This window comes from Vanessa cardui, chromosome 18 (genome assembly GCF_905220365.1).
Source record: "Vanessa cardui chromosome 18, ilVanCard2.1, whole genome shotgun sequence".
NCBI lineage: Eukaryota > Metazoa > Arthropoda > Insecta > Lepidoptera > Nymphalidae > Vanessa > Vanessa cardui.
Genome location: NC_061140.1, coordinates 5,069,436 through 5,082,888, shown reverse-complemented (window position 1 = coordinate 5,082,888; position 13,453 = coordinate 5,069,436). Strand labels below are relative to the sequence as shown.

Genomic DNA, 13,453 nt, shown 5'->3' with positions numbered 1-13,453 from the left:
TCGTGAGATGCGTGATAGAAACCGTTGTTTCCAGTTCTTTGAAGGTATAAGTAGCTATGTTCTTTTGCATAGACAGTGGTTAAGAGCGGAAGTGACGTACCTGTGTTACCATTCGTTTGTCTGTATAGTTTGAATATTAAAAAAAAGAACAAATTGTATGTTATTGGCACCACGTCCACGATAATAGTCTTTGGTACACAACAAATACGCAAATGTGAGAAAAAGAAATATCATTCTACTTTTAAATGTAATTAAATTTGTAGACGTAAATAAAGAGCTGTATGCAAATGTAAATTAATGTTGAATTCGTGACGAAACAAAATAACCAAAATAACACGACAGAACAAATTAAAAAAATATGTAAACTACAAGGATACCAATAATTATAGTAAAAAAAAAAGAAAGACCGCGAAATAATATACATAAACGTACTCCTTTCATTAACCCATTTATTTTCAAAGTAGGTAATTCATATGAGTATCAGTTAGTAATGTTTGTATTATCTTATTTAGTACGTACGTTTGAGCTGCATACGTATAATTCGATCGTATAAAACAATGTCGCTTACCGCTGTTCCTATGTATGCTTAGATCTTTAAACATACACAGCTTATTTTGAAGCGGCTTTTTTTTTAAATAAATAAAGGTATTCGAGAGGAAGGTTGGAATACCTACAATACAATATGGGTACCTTCAAGTCCCGAGTGAATAGACACCTTCTAGGCAAGCGCGCTCCATCTTAGACTGTATCTCACTTTCCATCAGGTGTGATACAGTCAAGCGCTAGCCTATACATTTAAAAAAAAAAAGATTTTTGTATACAATACATGGACAATAAAGCAAAGAAACAAATAAAAATTTTTTTTAGTATATTTAGTATCAGCATTGCACCCGTGCGAAGCCGGACCGGGTCGCTAGTATATACATATATTTAGTCAATAAAGTGTGTTGTATTATTTTCTTTGGTACCATAAACCGATCTCTTCATGAGATTGTTGTATAGTGCACACAACTTAGATGTAGCATTGGCAAAATTCGTAAAACCGATCACATCCGAATTAAGTACGCCATCCCAAATTCTCAATATTTATTTCTTATGTGAATATGATCTTTACACGAACGTGATAACTTGTAATATCATATGACCTAGTATTTTCGTTAATTTGACTCCTCGATTTACATGCACTTGCTTTCTGGGGTTGAACTGACGCGAGAATCTATCGCGTCGATAGCGTCGAATGGCGCGATCGGAAGCTATTTTATTGGTATTATTGCATTTGTCTATGCTACATCTGAGTTGTGTCGTACTATACAAGGCACGTCTGACAAGAAATCCGAACTGTCAATGGCCAATCAAACGCATTACGAAGTTACGATGACGTTTAGGAGTATATAAAATAGACGCTTTATTTCGTACGTCTGTAAATGAATTTAAAAAATATATAACTTAGATAAATTCGACGTTTGTTCGTAGTTCCATGTCCATTCTCGAACGATACGTACTTATTTACACGACTGGCGCGAATATTATATCGATAAAAACAATCGTAAAGTTTCAATTTAAATGTTTCTGAGCGAATGCCTTGTGTTACAAAAACTTCTGATAAGATGCGAACTCCGTATATGAAAAAACGAAATTGGTTTCAAAATAAAAAAAAAATGATTTTAGTGTTGATTTTACTACTGCTAAAAACTGTTCGATGTTTATAGCTTTTATGTACTTAATTAAAATCGTAATTAAGGGGTTATGATATCATTTTTTTACCTAAATATAATAATAAAGGAAACTATTTTGAATTTAAATGTAAAAGGTAATTAATGAATCTTTATATGCCATCCCACAGATGGTTAGTGATCACGTTAATATTGGCACTAAAAATGACACTAATAGGGCTCCATATTTAGTTACTCGAATCAACACAAAAAAAAGTCTGAATCGGTTCATATCGTCCCCATAATGAGGCTGTCTAATGATAAAAAAAAAATTGATGGATTTTGATATAGTGGCTGAAAACGAAAAAATAAGAATTTTGTCTTGAGTTAAATTTTTAGGGTTATACTCGAACGCATAAAAAACGGAAATTTTATAGAATCTCACGAGTTTATCCATCTGTCACAGACAGTGTGTCGATTGTACAAAAAATATTCAGTTAAAATTTGGTCCACGTATGATGGATTTTTGGTCCAAACAAGGATGCATCACGTAAATAAATTTCAATTATGAGTCAGTTTTGGTATACCAAAAATATTTGTATTTCCCCGAGTGATATGCCAAATGTCTGAACATGCAGTTACCTCAAAATATATATCTAGATTAATTATTTTTAAACTTATTGGAGAATATATACTATTTACTGTAACATATGGGCACAGTGTAATTTGACCTATTTTAACCGCGATGTGAATCATCAAGATACGCCGTCGGTTTCTAAAATTGTCAATTGGTCTTCCAATGGAGTGAATCATACGATGGATAGTTTTTTCTGACGGAATTGTATGAGGTTTTTTGAAGATCTATATCAGGTATTAAATACCGCTTCCTGTTTCATGAGTAATCAAACCTCAGCATTCCTGCCAATTATCTAATCGTAGACCCAAGACAATTAAAATTAAATCGAGGAAGTTGCTTTAATGATTTTTTGTACCAAAGAAGTCTCTTTGACCTGATAGCAGGTTAAAAATACCCGAAAATATGGAGGTAGTTACCAGTGAGCATGGTAAACGCTTTCATCAAGATATTGGTGCAATGGAAAATGAAATGGACCTTACTATGCTCCCTCTTATTGGTGAATTTTATAAGAGATTTCTCACGATACCATTATCAGAATCATCTAAATCAATGAAAGAAATTTTCATGTTGATAGGGCTTTGGTAAGATAAGAAAGCCACATATCATTAATACTACCGCAAAAGAGCATTATTGTGAGCAATACATAGCATTATTGTGTTTCGGTTTGAAAGGGGAGTAATCCCGTGTAACTACAGCCGCAGAGAACATTTTATTTCCAATGGTCGGTAAGGAATGATTATTATTTCTTACAGTACTAATGTATATTGACAATGAGTACTTATCAACTGATGACCCATTTCCTTGTATGCCTTCCTGTGAACATAGAGAAAATATATTAAATATGTTCTAAGAAAATCGTATTCATGTTATGTTAAAAGTGGGAAAAATTTATCATTAGAGTAAATACGTACTGAGATTCTTGTCGTTCCCCATAGAATCTTTATAAGAGGATCTATAAGTCAATTTAAAGAACAAACATTGATTTTAGGTCACATGAAATCGGAATCACAGCAACAAAAAGTATTTATATTTGGCTCTAGAATAATCATTTAGTGGTTACTTCTCAGACAGAATAGGCCCGCCAGTTGATACAAAAAATACCGATATTCATATTTTTCATTTAAAGTTAAATTTTAAATATGAGAACGTGCTAAGTCGTTAAATGTTAATCTCGTTCGCTTGTTATTGGTTATTGAATATGACATATCATATTTGCTTTACCGATCACGTGGACAGTGCTAATATCGTAGGCGGTTTATAAAAACTATTAACATAAAGATCCTCTGAAATGGGTCGTTTTCATTCACAGCGTATGGTTTTATTGATCGTTAATAGAGAATTTTACTTTTATTAAACGGAATAAGTTTCGAATAATGGAATTAAAGATATTGTGCCAAGAATATTATGTACAAGATAGAAATTTGAGAAGGCCACCAAGGGCAGATATTATTTTAACCTCAGTAGCTTCAAGAATACTGTCTTGAATGAAATCCTCAAGAATTTTGAAAGGCATGTATTGGTCAACGCAGGCTTTAAAAATTGATACAGTCCGCAAGACAGTGAAACGAATTTCTATAAGACAAATTATTTTTACTACGCTTTCGAATTAGAAGAATCAAATAACTTTAATATCAATAGTGACACCGACAATAGTGTACTAGAAATACTAAAACAAATAAATCACAATGAAAGTTCGATACGTTTTAAATATTTTGATATAACAATCAGCTAAACAAATTACTTAATATGTTTTTTTAGGAAGAATTTAAAAGCTGTTGTCTCGTACTCCTTGTGTATAATTCGAAAATTATAATATCATAAGTCATACGATAAAATTCTATTTTTTTTATGCAAACGCATTCCATCAATTACATAAAGGTGAGGTAATATACAATACATCCAAATTGATTTACTTGTTATAGAATTTACTTGTGTAGTAACAGCGCGACAATCTATGCCTACCCCATTTACATCTATTCGTGTACACACAGATTACAACAATAGATAATATATATTCTACAATATAAAAAATAACATTCAATTAAACACGTACAATACCACGTTAAAGAACATATAAGTCCGAAATATAAATGAAATGAAATATAAAAGTACACAATACCTACGATCGTGTATCGTCTAGTCTCGAAAGCCGTCCCATCAATCAAAGCATAAGTATTAACTTGTCGGTCATTCGACATGAACATTTGTGTGCGGCTCGCGACGCGGCCAGCGATGCTCGTAAAACGAAATATCCAAGAACTGCAATTCGTATGCAGATGTGGAAACACCACGCGAGCCAAGCCTTACTATTAGTGTTCACTCCCGCTATAAACTCCCAATCGTTACACCGCTGCTATTTTACAACATCGACGTTTATAAATTACTTTTTATATATTTATATCTTATGTAATAAAATTATATATATCTTTTTAAAATCTATTTTTAATATTATAAATATGAAAAACACTGTCTGTCTGACGTTCTTTCACGACCAAACCGCTGAACCGATTTTTATAAAATTTGGTATGAAGCAAACTTGAATTTTAAGAAAGAACATTGGTTGATTTTTGCTTAACACATGGGAACTAACACCCTTAATCTACTACTAGTATCTTATATAATAAAATTATTATATTTCGAGTCTTTTGAAAATAATACATAATCGTGTTGGATATTATTATACAATACAACAGAACGAGTTCGTTTTATATCATGGGTTAAGACATAAAAAGTCATTGAGGTTTTCTGTCAAGAAATGCTCAGTAACAGCATCGTACACCCGTGCCTCGGAAAGCACGTAAAACAGTTTAACCTGAGCCTGACTAGTCTAGTCTAGACTAGTCTCTAGTCGTGTCGTATTACCGTCCGATCAGATCATAATTGTGAAGGAATAGAGAGTGCACCTATGTTTGGACACGTACTCGAACATATAATATCTCCTACGGAGTTGACTATTCTCGTTGAGAATCGGCGACGTGACCGAAATCGGTCAGGATGACATCATCATAACCAAACGTAGAAACTACTGTATTGGTTTAGTTTTGTACAGATTGCGTGTAATACTTTTAACATTTTCTATCTATTAAGGCAAAATAACACTCGTCACGAGATCTTCAAAACTATACGTGTGTTTGACTTGAAATTTAGCATAGTTACTGCTTTCGGTAGGTAGATGCTCACTATGACAGCATAGTAGGAATTTTCGACTTCATTGAGGAGGGACTATGTATGAATTTTTTCCTCTTCGAAGTTGGGATTGTGAGTTTTATACATTTGTAACGCAGAATTGGAACGATAACATAAATTCTCGAAAAATAACAAAAGTTATTTTTAATATAAATGTATATACGTTAAGTATGTAACGATGTGCTAAATTAATAGCAAAACGATAATATTTTCATAATTAATTTCAGTCGAACGAATACCTTTTATCAATTTTGTAATATTAATATTTGAATTAATTGTTGTATAAAAAGATTTACAGTCTAGGTATAGATAATTAAATGTACATAACGGATTATTTGACTGCAATGGAGTCGACAAAATGCTCTGTATAATATAATTCTCTATCAATATCTGATAGTTCTCGTTGCTTTTAAATGAGCTATATTACATAGCTCTGGAATCAAATATAATATAGGAAATAGTTGGAATACAGTTCGAATTTAATATCTATACAACTCGAGAGTACCATTTTCGATTAGAATTTAGCTAGCTGCTTATTTTTATAGCCTGCAAATTAATGATTGAATGAATTAATGATGTATTAGAGATAATAATAATGCTACAACGTTTTATCAAGAAATATATTTAATAGTCGTAGATAATCATATCATATGACATTAAATAATGAACATTGTATTAATAATTAGAATTAAATAAGCCACCCTAACTACTTTAAGACTTTTGTTTTATAATTCATTAGCGTGCATATGTACTAGTATAAAGCTAGTATATAGTAGTATAAAGATAGTCGGAAAATGAATATAATTTATCTATTTAAAATCAATGTCGAAGATATGCACTAACAATATTTTCTCGGAAATTGATTTCTGATAATATAAAATAATGATTTCTTATTTATCGAATAATTTGATATTTTATTTCGATGAACAAATTTCCTCAATAAAAAAAATTCTTAGAACGACAATGTGACTTTCCAAGACTTAATATGAAATTACATCGAAAACTTTTGAGTGTGATTATGTATTGTAATTAGTTTAATAATTATAATATTTATGTACGTGTGTCGGTATTTCTGAACGTTCTTTATGGACTTAATTGTCAGATATTTTTCGAGGTATTTTCAATGAAATACCACTTGTAAATTTTTCGAGATACTTTGGGATTACGTCGAGGAGCGCGGACAATTAATGCTACTTGTCAATGATATTGCAAGAGTTAATTGCGTGACATTTATTTATTAAATATCCCTTCATTTTTAAGGGCTAGTGGATACACTTCGAATGCGGTCACGTTTTCAAAAAAAACTTGTTTTATCACTATTTTTATGTATATTGGATGTTAAATAACTGCAATCACCAATTTATGTACTTATTTTGTTTTTTTTTGTCACATAATAATAATACTAAATATTGATTATTACCACAGAATCCTCTGGCATATACTCTACTCTAACACAGCCCTTGTTTACTGTCAAATATTATACGACCTAATTAAAAACAAGAAATTTCGAAGTAGACAACTTTACAACTTGTTCAAATTATGTTCGTTAATTCGTTTAATAACACGTAACTCTTATTATTGTGTTTCAGTATTGATGTGATCCGTTTTATCAAATTTGCTTAGGACAACTCTGTCTAAGAAACCTAGTCTAAATCACAATAAGGCTCTATTTACTTTTTATATTCAAATATCTACACTTAAAAGCTATCTATTGGAGAGAAGATTGAAATGTCGATTTAATAAACTAATATCAACAGATGGTGAAGCGTTTATTGAATCGATTATTATTGCTTCGATTGAATTTAAAGTTTCCTCAGATTCGTTTAGGATTTAATCGACTACAATCAATTGACGACCTCCATGGTCGAGTAGTGTGTACACCGGTTTTCATGGGTACGCCAATCCGAGTACCGAGTTCGATTCCCGGCTGAGTCAATGTCGAAAAAGTTCATTAATTTTCTGGGTGTTTGTGGTACCGTCGTTACTTCTGATTTTCCATAACACAGTGCTTCAGCTACTTACATTGGGATCAGAGTAATGTATGTGATGTTGTTCAATATTTATTTATTTACAATCGACTCTATGAACAACTTAAACGATTTTTGTTTTGTTCCAAATTTAAATTTAAAAAGGTTTTATATCTGAGAACATAATGTTCATAATTTTATCATAACTGCAATCGTTAGTAGTCTGTCCGTTGGATCGTATCCAACGAAGGTCTAGGTTCTGCTTTGACACGTCGCTTAGATGTCGTACAATTTGATTTATGCACGGGACCTTCTCATCTCGTCTGGACTATCTCGCACATTAATCAGACTGCATTATGCGTGCATTCGTCATTACTGCTGTTTGGAGTTGTTCGTATATAGATGTATAACTAGGCTGTGATATATGTATAGGTGACCTTATAATTTGTACATATGTTGTGTATACTTATATATAGAAGTGAACAGTTTGGTTGTTTGTTTGTAGACTCTAATTAATCTCGTGATCTAATAGTCTGATTTGAAATAATATTTTCGTTATATAGCGTTTATAATTATTATTTATAACGCGTCTTTGAACTGGTCCAGCTTTTTAGACTTACATTTTATAAATATCAGCGCTATATTTCGTTTGCGTTTTATTCATAAATGTAGAGCTAAGATATTTTTATATTTTAATGTATTTTTTTTTTCATCTTTTCATTCAATATTTCCAATTTTAAGCTTCGATATTTTGCCTGTATCTTAAGAAAATTAATTTGTGTATACATTAAATTATAGATTCGATTCACGGTTATAGATTAACATAACATGTATGTGTATAAGTTACTGATGAAATAATAAATAAAAATAAGTAAAATTAGAGCAATCTAAGCGCCGTCGGCAAAGTACCGGTAAATTTTCATCTCAATAATATCTGCTAACATCGTAAGCTGACCTGGGAGTGGTCGATCAAATGCTATCACATGGTATATATTCATTTTCCAACCTACGCTTTCAGCAGCGTTGTAAACCTGATGGTAAGTGGAAACCGCTGCCCTTGTACATTGACGCTGTAAATAATATAAACCAATGTATACATCGCCAATGCGCAACCAACCTTTGGGATTTAAATATTATGTGCCTTGTCTGTATACTATACAAAATCTTTGGCTTGGTACCTACACAAACTAGCTTGTACAAAGCCCTACAACGAAGTTAAATAAAGTCGTAAAATTGCCTAGAATAATCATGCCTGGGTACTTTAAACTGAGGGTGATTTCAGTGTAATATACATGTAATTAAATAGCTCATTTGTTTACTGTAATAAAGATATCAAAATGAGCATATCAAAGATCAGCATTATCTAATTTACAAAGTGCTCCGCGAACAACGTCTATCTTCAGCGTGTATCGTCGGTAACTCGTCAAGTCGCTGCGCGGGCGCATCGTCGATCTAAACTGCATCGTCTGATTCTTTACTCGAGTCATAGAATATAAAAATATGTAGAAACATGCACGTCATTTGTCATTACGTTCTCATTTTGAAGTCTTTAAAATTGGGTGTTGTTTTAGAACACGTTAGGCGTTAATAAAAACAGTTCGGTACATGTTATACGAATTTACTGCTGTAAAATATTGGGTCGTACTTAATAGTTAAATGAAATATAATTTAGTTGAAATTGATTCGTGAGTTGTTCTATTAATAATAATAATTAATTATATGATTTTTTTATGAAATCATTTTAATGTGACTTAATGAATGTCTTATATAATTAACGAAAAATATACCTATAATATTCAATTATATATTTTATATAGGGTATATTTTTCGGATTACGGTTACTAATCAAATAATTACTGTATCAATATTATTATATTATTGTTTGTTTATTTGACAGCGACGAACACCATTGCCTCTACTGACATACAGGAGTAGACAATACAACTATTTCTTAGCAAGTAATTATATACCCGTAATATAATTAGATATCAAATATCTTTATCGATATCAAATATTATTTTGTTTCGAATATCCCATAAAATTCAAGGAAAATATTTTGATAAAAACACTCATTCGATATAACAGACCGCGATTATTACAATAGTAGTTTATGAATATAATCTCCGTTGCAATAGAATACATAATAACTTTTAGATATATGAAATATCGAAAAAGTTAAAAAAAAAAACAAGCAAAACATATAAAATCTTGTGTGATCTCTGTTCACTAAAGAAGGCAATTAATATTAGTATCGACATGCATTAGTCCGGTAAATGCATATATACTTTTACCCTATGAGTAACATATATGATAATGACAAATAGACGACATATAACCCTATTTCTATGTCAAAATTCTATACTAACTGTTTGATCATGATTAGTTGATACATAGGAATAGTTACTTTCGTGTTCATAATTATGGTTGTCACAATTTGCACTAACACTGCGCATGCGCAACTTCAATGATTACTTCGACTACGTTAATATTACTTGTTAAATGGTTCCGTAACATTGTACCATCATAATCTGTAACCACTATAAGCTTAATAAATATCAATCGCTATTCACGAAGGCGCGCCCCTCTACGTAAAATTAATTAGTATCGGTGTACATTAGTATGAGTGTGTTACAAGACGTGTCTTGTAGGCACGATGTCTTAGTGTGCGTGAGACGTTTCAGACAACAAAAAATACAAATAAGATTAATTCTTCAAATATATTATAGCTAATATTGAAAGCGAAGGGGCGAGCCATTGCTTGTACTAGGTACTATAATTAATTTATTAGTAGTGAAATCAAACAAGCAGTAAATCAAAATGAAGCTAACTGAGGCTGATTTTTTTTCTTGTTGTCTACATTCGATGAAGCTATAACGTGAAGATCGTACCGTCTAATAGAAATATATAATCTGTGACGGGCTCTAGTCGTGTATACTGCGCCCGCATCCACGGCCTGTTTGTGTTCAAAGCGACAATGCCCATATTCAGACGTAAGAAGACGCCGTGTCTTAGCATTTTTAAATTATATCACCGTAGGTTGACTCCGCGGGCCCGCGTCATAACTCATTTCTATATAAAGCTTTTAACTTTCTCGGATATGGTCTTTATGAGTCGCTAAGACACACCACTCGTATCATCCAGTGGGTAGGTATAATTTAAAACAGCCATCAAAATTAAGAGGTTCTCGTCAAATCTGGTTTTATTTTGCATTTTATATATCATGTAAGTTCATTTATGTGATGCCTTTTATGCATTTCGTATTTGGATGCAACCTTAATAATAAACTTGTTCCTTTTTATATATTTCGACGTAAGAAATAAGCACTGTGTGAATACAGTTTGATGGTTTTTATTTTTTTTATTGCAGAATCATAATTTTATTTTTTTAAAGTAAATTTATTCTAATTAAAACAGAGGATTTGATTCGAACTACCCAATAAATTTTTTATTTGTTTTTCGTAAGACAAATGACATTTATTTCGTAATAAATTTGAAATATACGAAGCAAAACCAGAAGTCATAATACCGACGCCATGTCGTCCCGCGATCGCTAATAATTTATAATGAATTATTGTAATCGTTTAGACGCTGGTGATTAAATTTAACGAATAATCCTCAGACGATACGCATACGTGCGGCAAATATTAGTATCGGAGTGGCATTGAAGTCGCCGTACTTGGAGTTGTTTTGCTCCGTTCTGTTGAACCCGCGGATCATAGACGTGGCCCGAGACGCGTATGGCACAGGAAATCTTGACTTCCGCTCGTCTAAGTTCACCGTTCTCTCGCTAGACAATGAACCGCTAATAAAATCGTCTGTCTATCGTTAAATGTAATCGACGCGTACATACCGACCTTTTACGGTCTGGTGGTCCCCTTTTTTTTTCAATTCACTATACGCATTTATCGCTGTTAGGCCAGTCTGCGCCGTCATAGGAACAGTCTCGCGTCGAATGACTAACCGATTTTTAATGACAACTAGTTGATTGGCATTGCAGATGGACGTAATTGACGAGCTTCCTGTCGCGTATATATTTTTTTATTGATATGTTTTTGTTTCTCGAATTTAGTTTCAATTAAATTCATTATTTCATACATTTCTGTTGAAGACTGTGGTTTTTTTTATAATAATAATACCTACATTATAATAAGATAATTGTAATAAAATAGGACAATAGTAATTGGTTTCAAATAGAATACTTGTGAGCCAGTGTAATTACAGACACAATTGACGTGACATTTAGTTCCCGAGGTTGGTGGCACATTGACGGTGTAAGGAATTGTAACGGTGTAAGGAAGTGTATACGAAATGCATGTCAATCTGACAGTACATCAAAGTCATGTTCATTAAAGATTTGTATAAATAGTAATCGTTCGCTAATATCTGTTACATGAGTCGAAAAAGATAAGAAATATATTCTGCATAATTATGATGATTTCTCCGATAGGTTTCATAGGTATTCATATGTTTATGTTTTAAATTACAATAAACGCGTATGTCGCTAAAGATAACTGAACAAATTGTTAGCAATTTATTGTAAAATAATGAGATAAGGTGATTTCATTGTTTGAGTTATTTTGAAGCAAAACTGTAGGTGTGTCCTGCACGTAACTATGTCTGATTGCCAATAGGCTTGATGCCTGATATTGGTGGTTCGCCTATAAACACTTCATAATTGTATCTTCAAAAATGGTAATCTTAAATAATATCCCTCATAGCTGTTAATATATGCCATTTGCTCTGTAACTTTACATACATAAAAGTAAAGTGATGTTTGATAGTAGTAATATAAATAGTGAGTTAATGATAATCATTACCAAAGAGTTGATAAGTTTGCATCCCAACAACTGTTAATAATAGCTATTTAATAATGCAATGTTTCTACTAGATACCCCTCGTCAGTAATGATGGTAAAGCAGGCCTGGGAGCAGGCAGCGCGCCGGCTGCACCGATGGCGTCCAAGACCCTTGGACCAGCAACTCTCCGCTTGGCTGCCAGGACAAAAATGCTCCAACCTCCCGCCAAGGCCTTCCAACAACCAATGGATGAAGATTCAGAGTAGGGGGATGGGGATTTTTGTGCAAAAATAAGACTAATTTCATTGTAAAATAATTAATTTGATTGTTATGTAAAGAGATAATAAATTTTTCACTCAGTCATTAAGTATGAATAATGTATATATCCGTCTTGTGTTTCATTTTAATATGATAAATGAGAAATATATTAAAATGATAAATAAACCTGCCCGGACTTTCCTCGTAATTTATAATGAGACCGTAGATTTTTTTTATGAAATTGTAGAATAATTTACGCTAAGTGGAAACGTATTGACGTCATGGTTTAAGACAAAAAAATACTTACATTGTCTATGTAATTAAATTACAAGATAAGATCAAATTGAAATCCTGCCGTTCTATTTCAAATACAAAAATAAAATCGATTTTAAAATAATAGATTAAACAATTATTCTGTCCTTAATAATTTATTTATACAAATAAATGAAATATCATCAAAATAATTTTTCATAACTTTTCATATTTTTTTCATGAAAAATATTTAATTAAAACAGAAGTCTAGTGTCTAGACGATAAATAATTTAATTATGCGTTAATTAATTCATGTACAACATTGTAATGTAGTTCCACATACTAGTCTTGATATTTTAATAAAGAGTTGTAAATAATGCAGTGTATCATTGATAAACCTTAATAATAAAAATATCAGTAGGATTTTTTTGAAAACCCTGTGGTAAGAACACAGGTTTCAAAAAGCGATAATATATTGCTATTAGTCGCTGCAAGTAATCAGGGTATCAAAACTACTAAGTTACTAACTAATTTACAGCTTAAACGCAATCAAATAGACAGAATTGTTGCTTAATTTGAAGAACAAAAGAAATATTATTTACAACTACGGCGGTAATTGTTGCTTAATACCTGATTTTCTTCATTTCATAATTAAAAACAAAGTCACTCACCGCTGTCTGTCTCTATGCATGCTTAGATCTTTAAA

General features: G+C 31.9%; 1 protein-coding gene across 2 annotated transcripts in view; it reads left to right on the top strand.

Annotated features, from left to right (window-relative positions):
* The window catches only part of LOC124537418 (angiogenic factor with G patch and FHA domains 1), a 37,725-nt gene extending 24,607 nt beyond the window's left edge, over positions 1 to 13,118 (top strand). Inside the window, exon 10 of one of the 2 annotated variants that reach the window (XM_047114255.1) lies at positions 12,330 to 13,118. In XM_047114255.1, coding sequence (XP_046970211.1) covers positions 12,330 to 12,503 — 174 coding nt within the window. In that variant the 3' untranslated portion in view covers positions 12,504 to 13,118. The remainder of the gene's footprint in view (positions 1 to 12,329) is intronic. The other variant, XM_047114254.1, reaches the window with a different exon arrangement.
* The last annotated feature ends 335 nt before the right edge of the window (positions 13,119 to 13,453 follow it).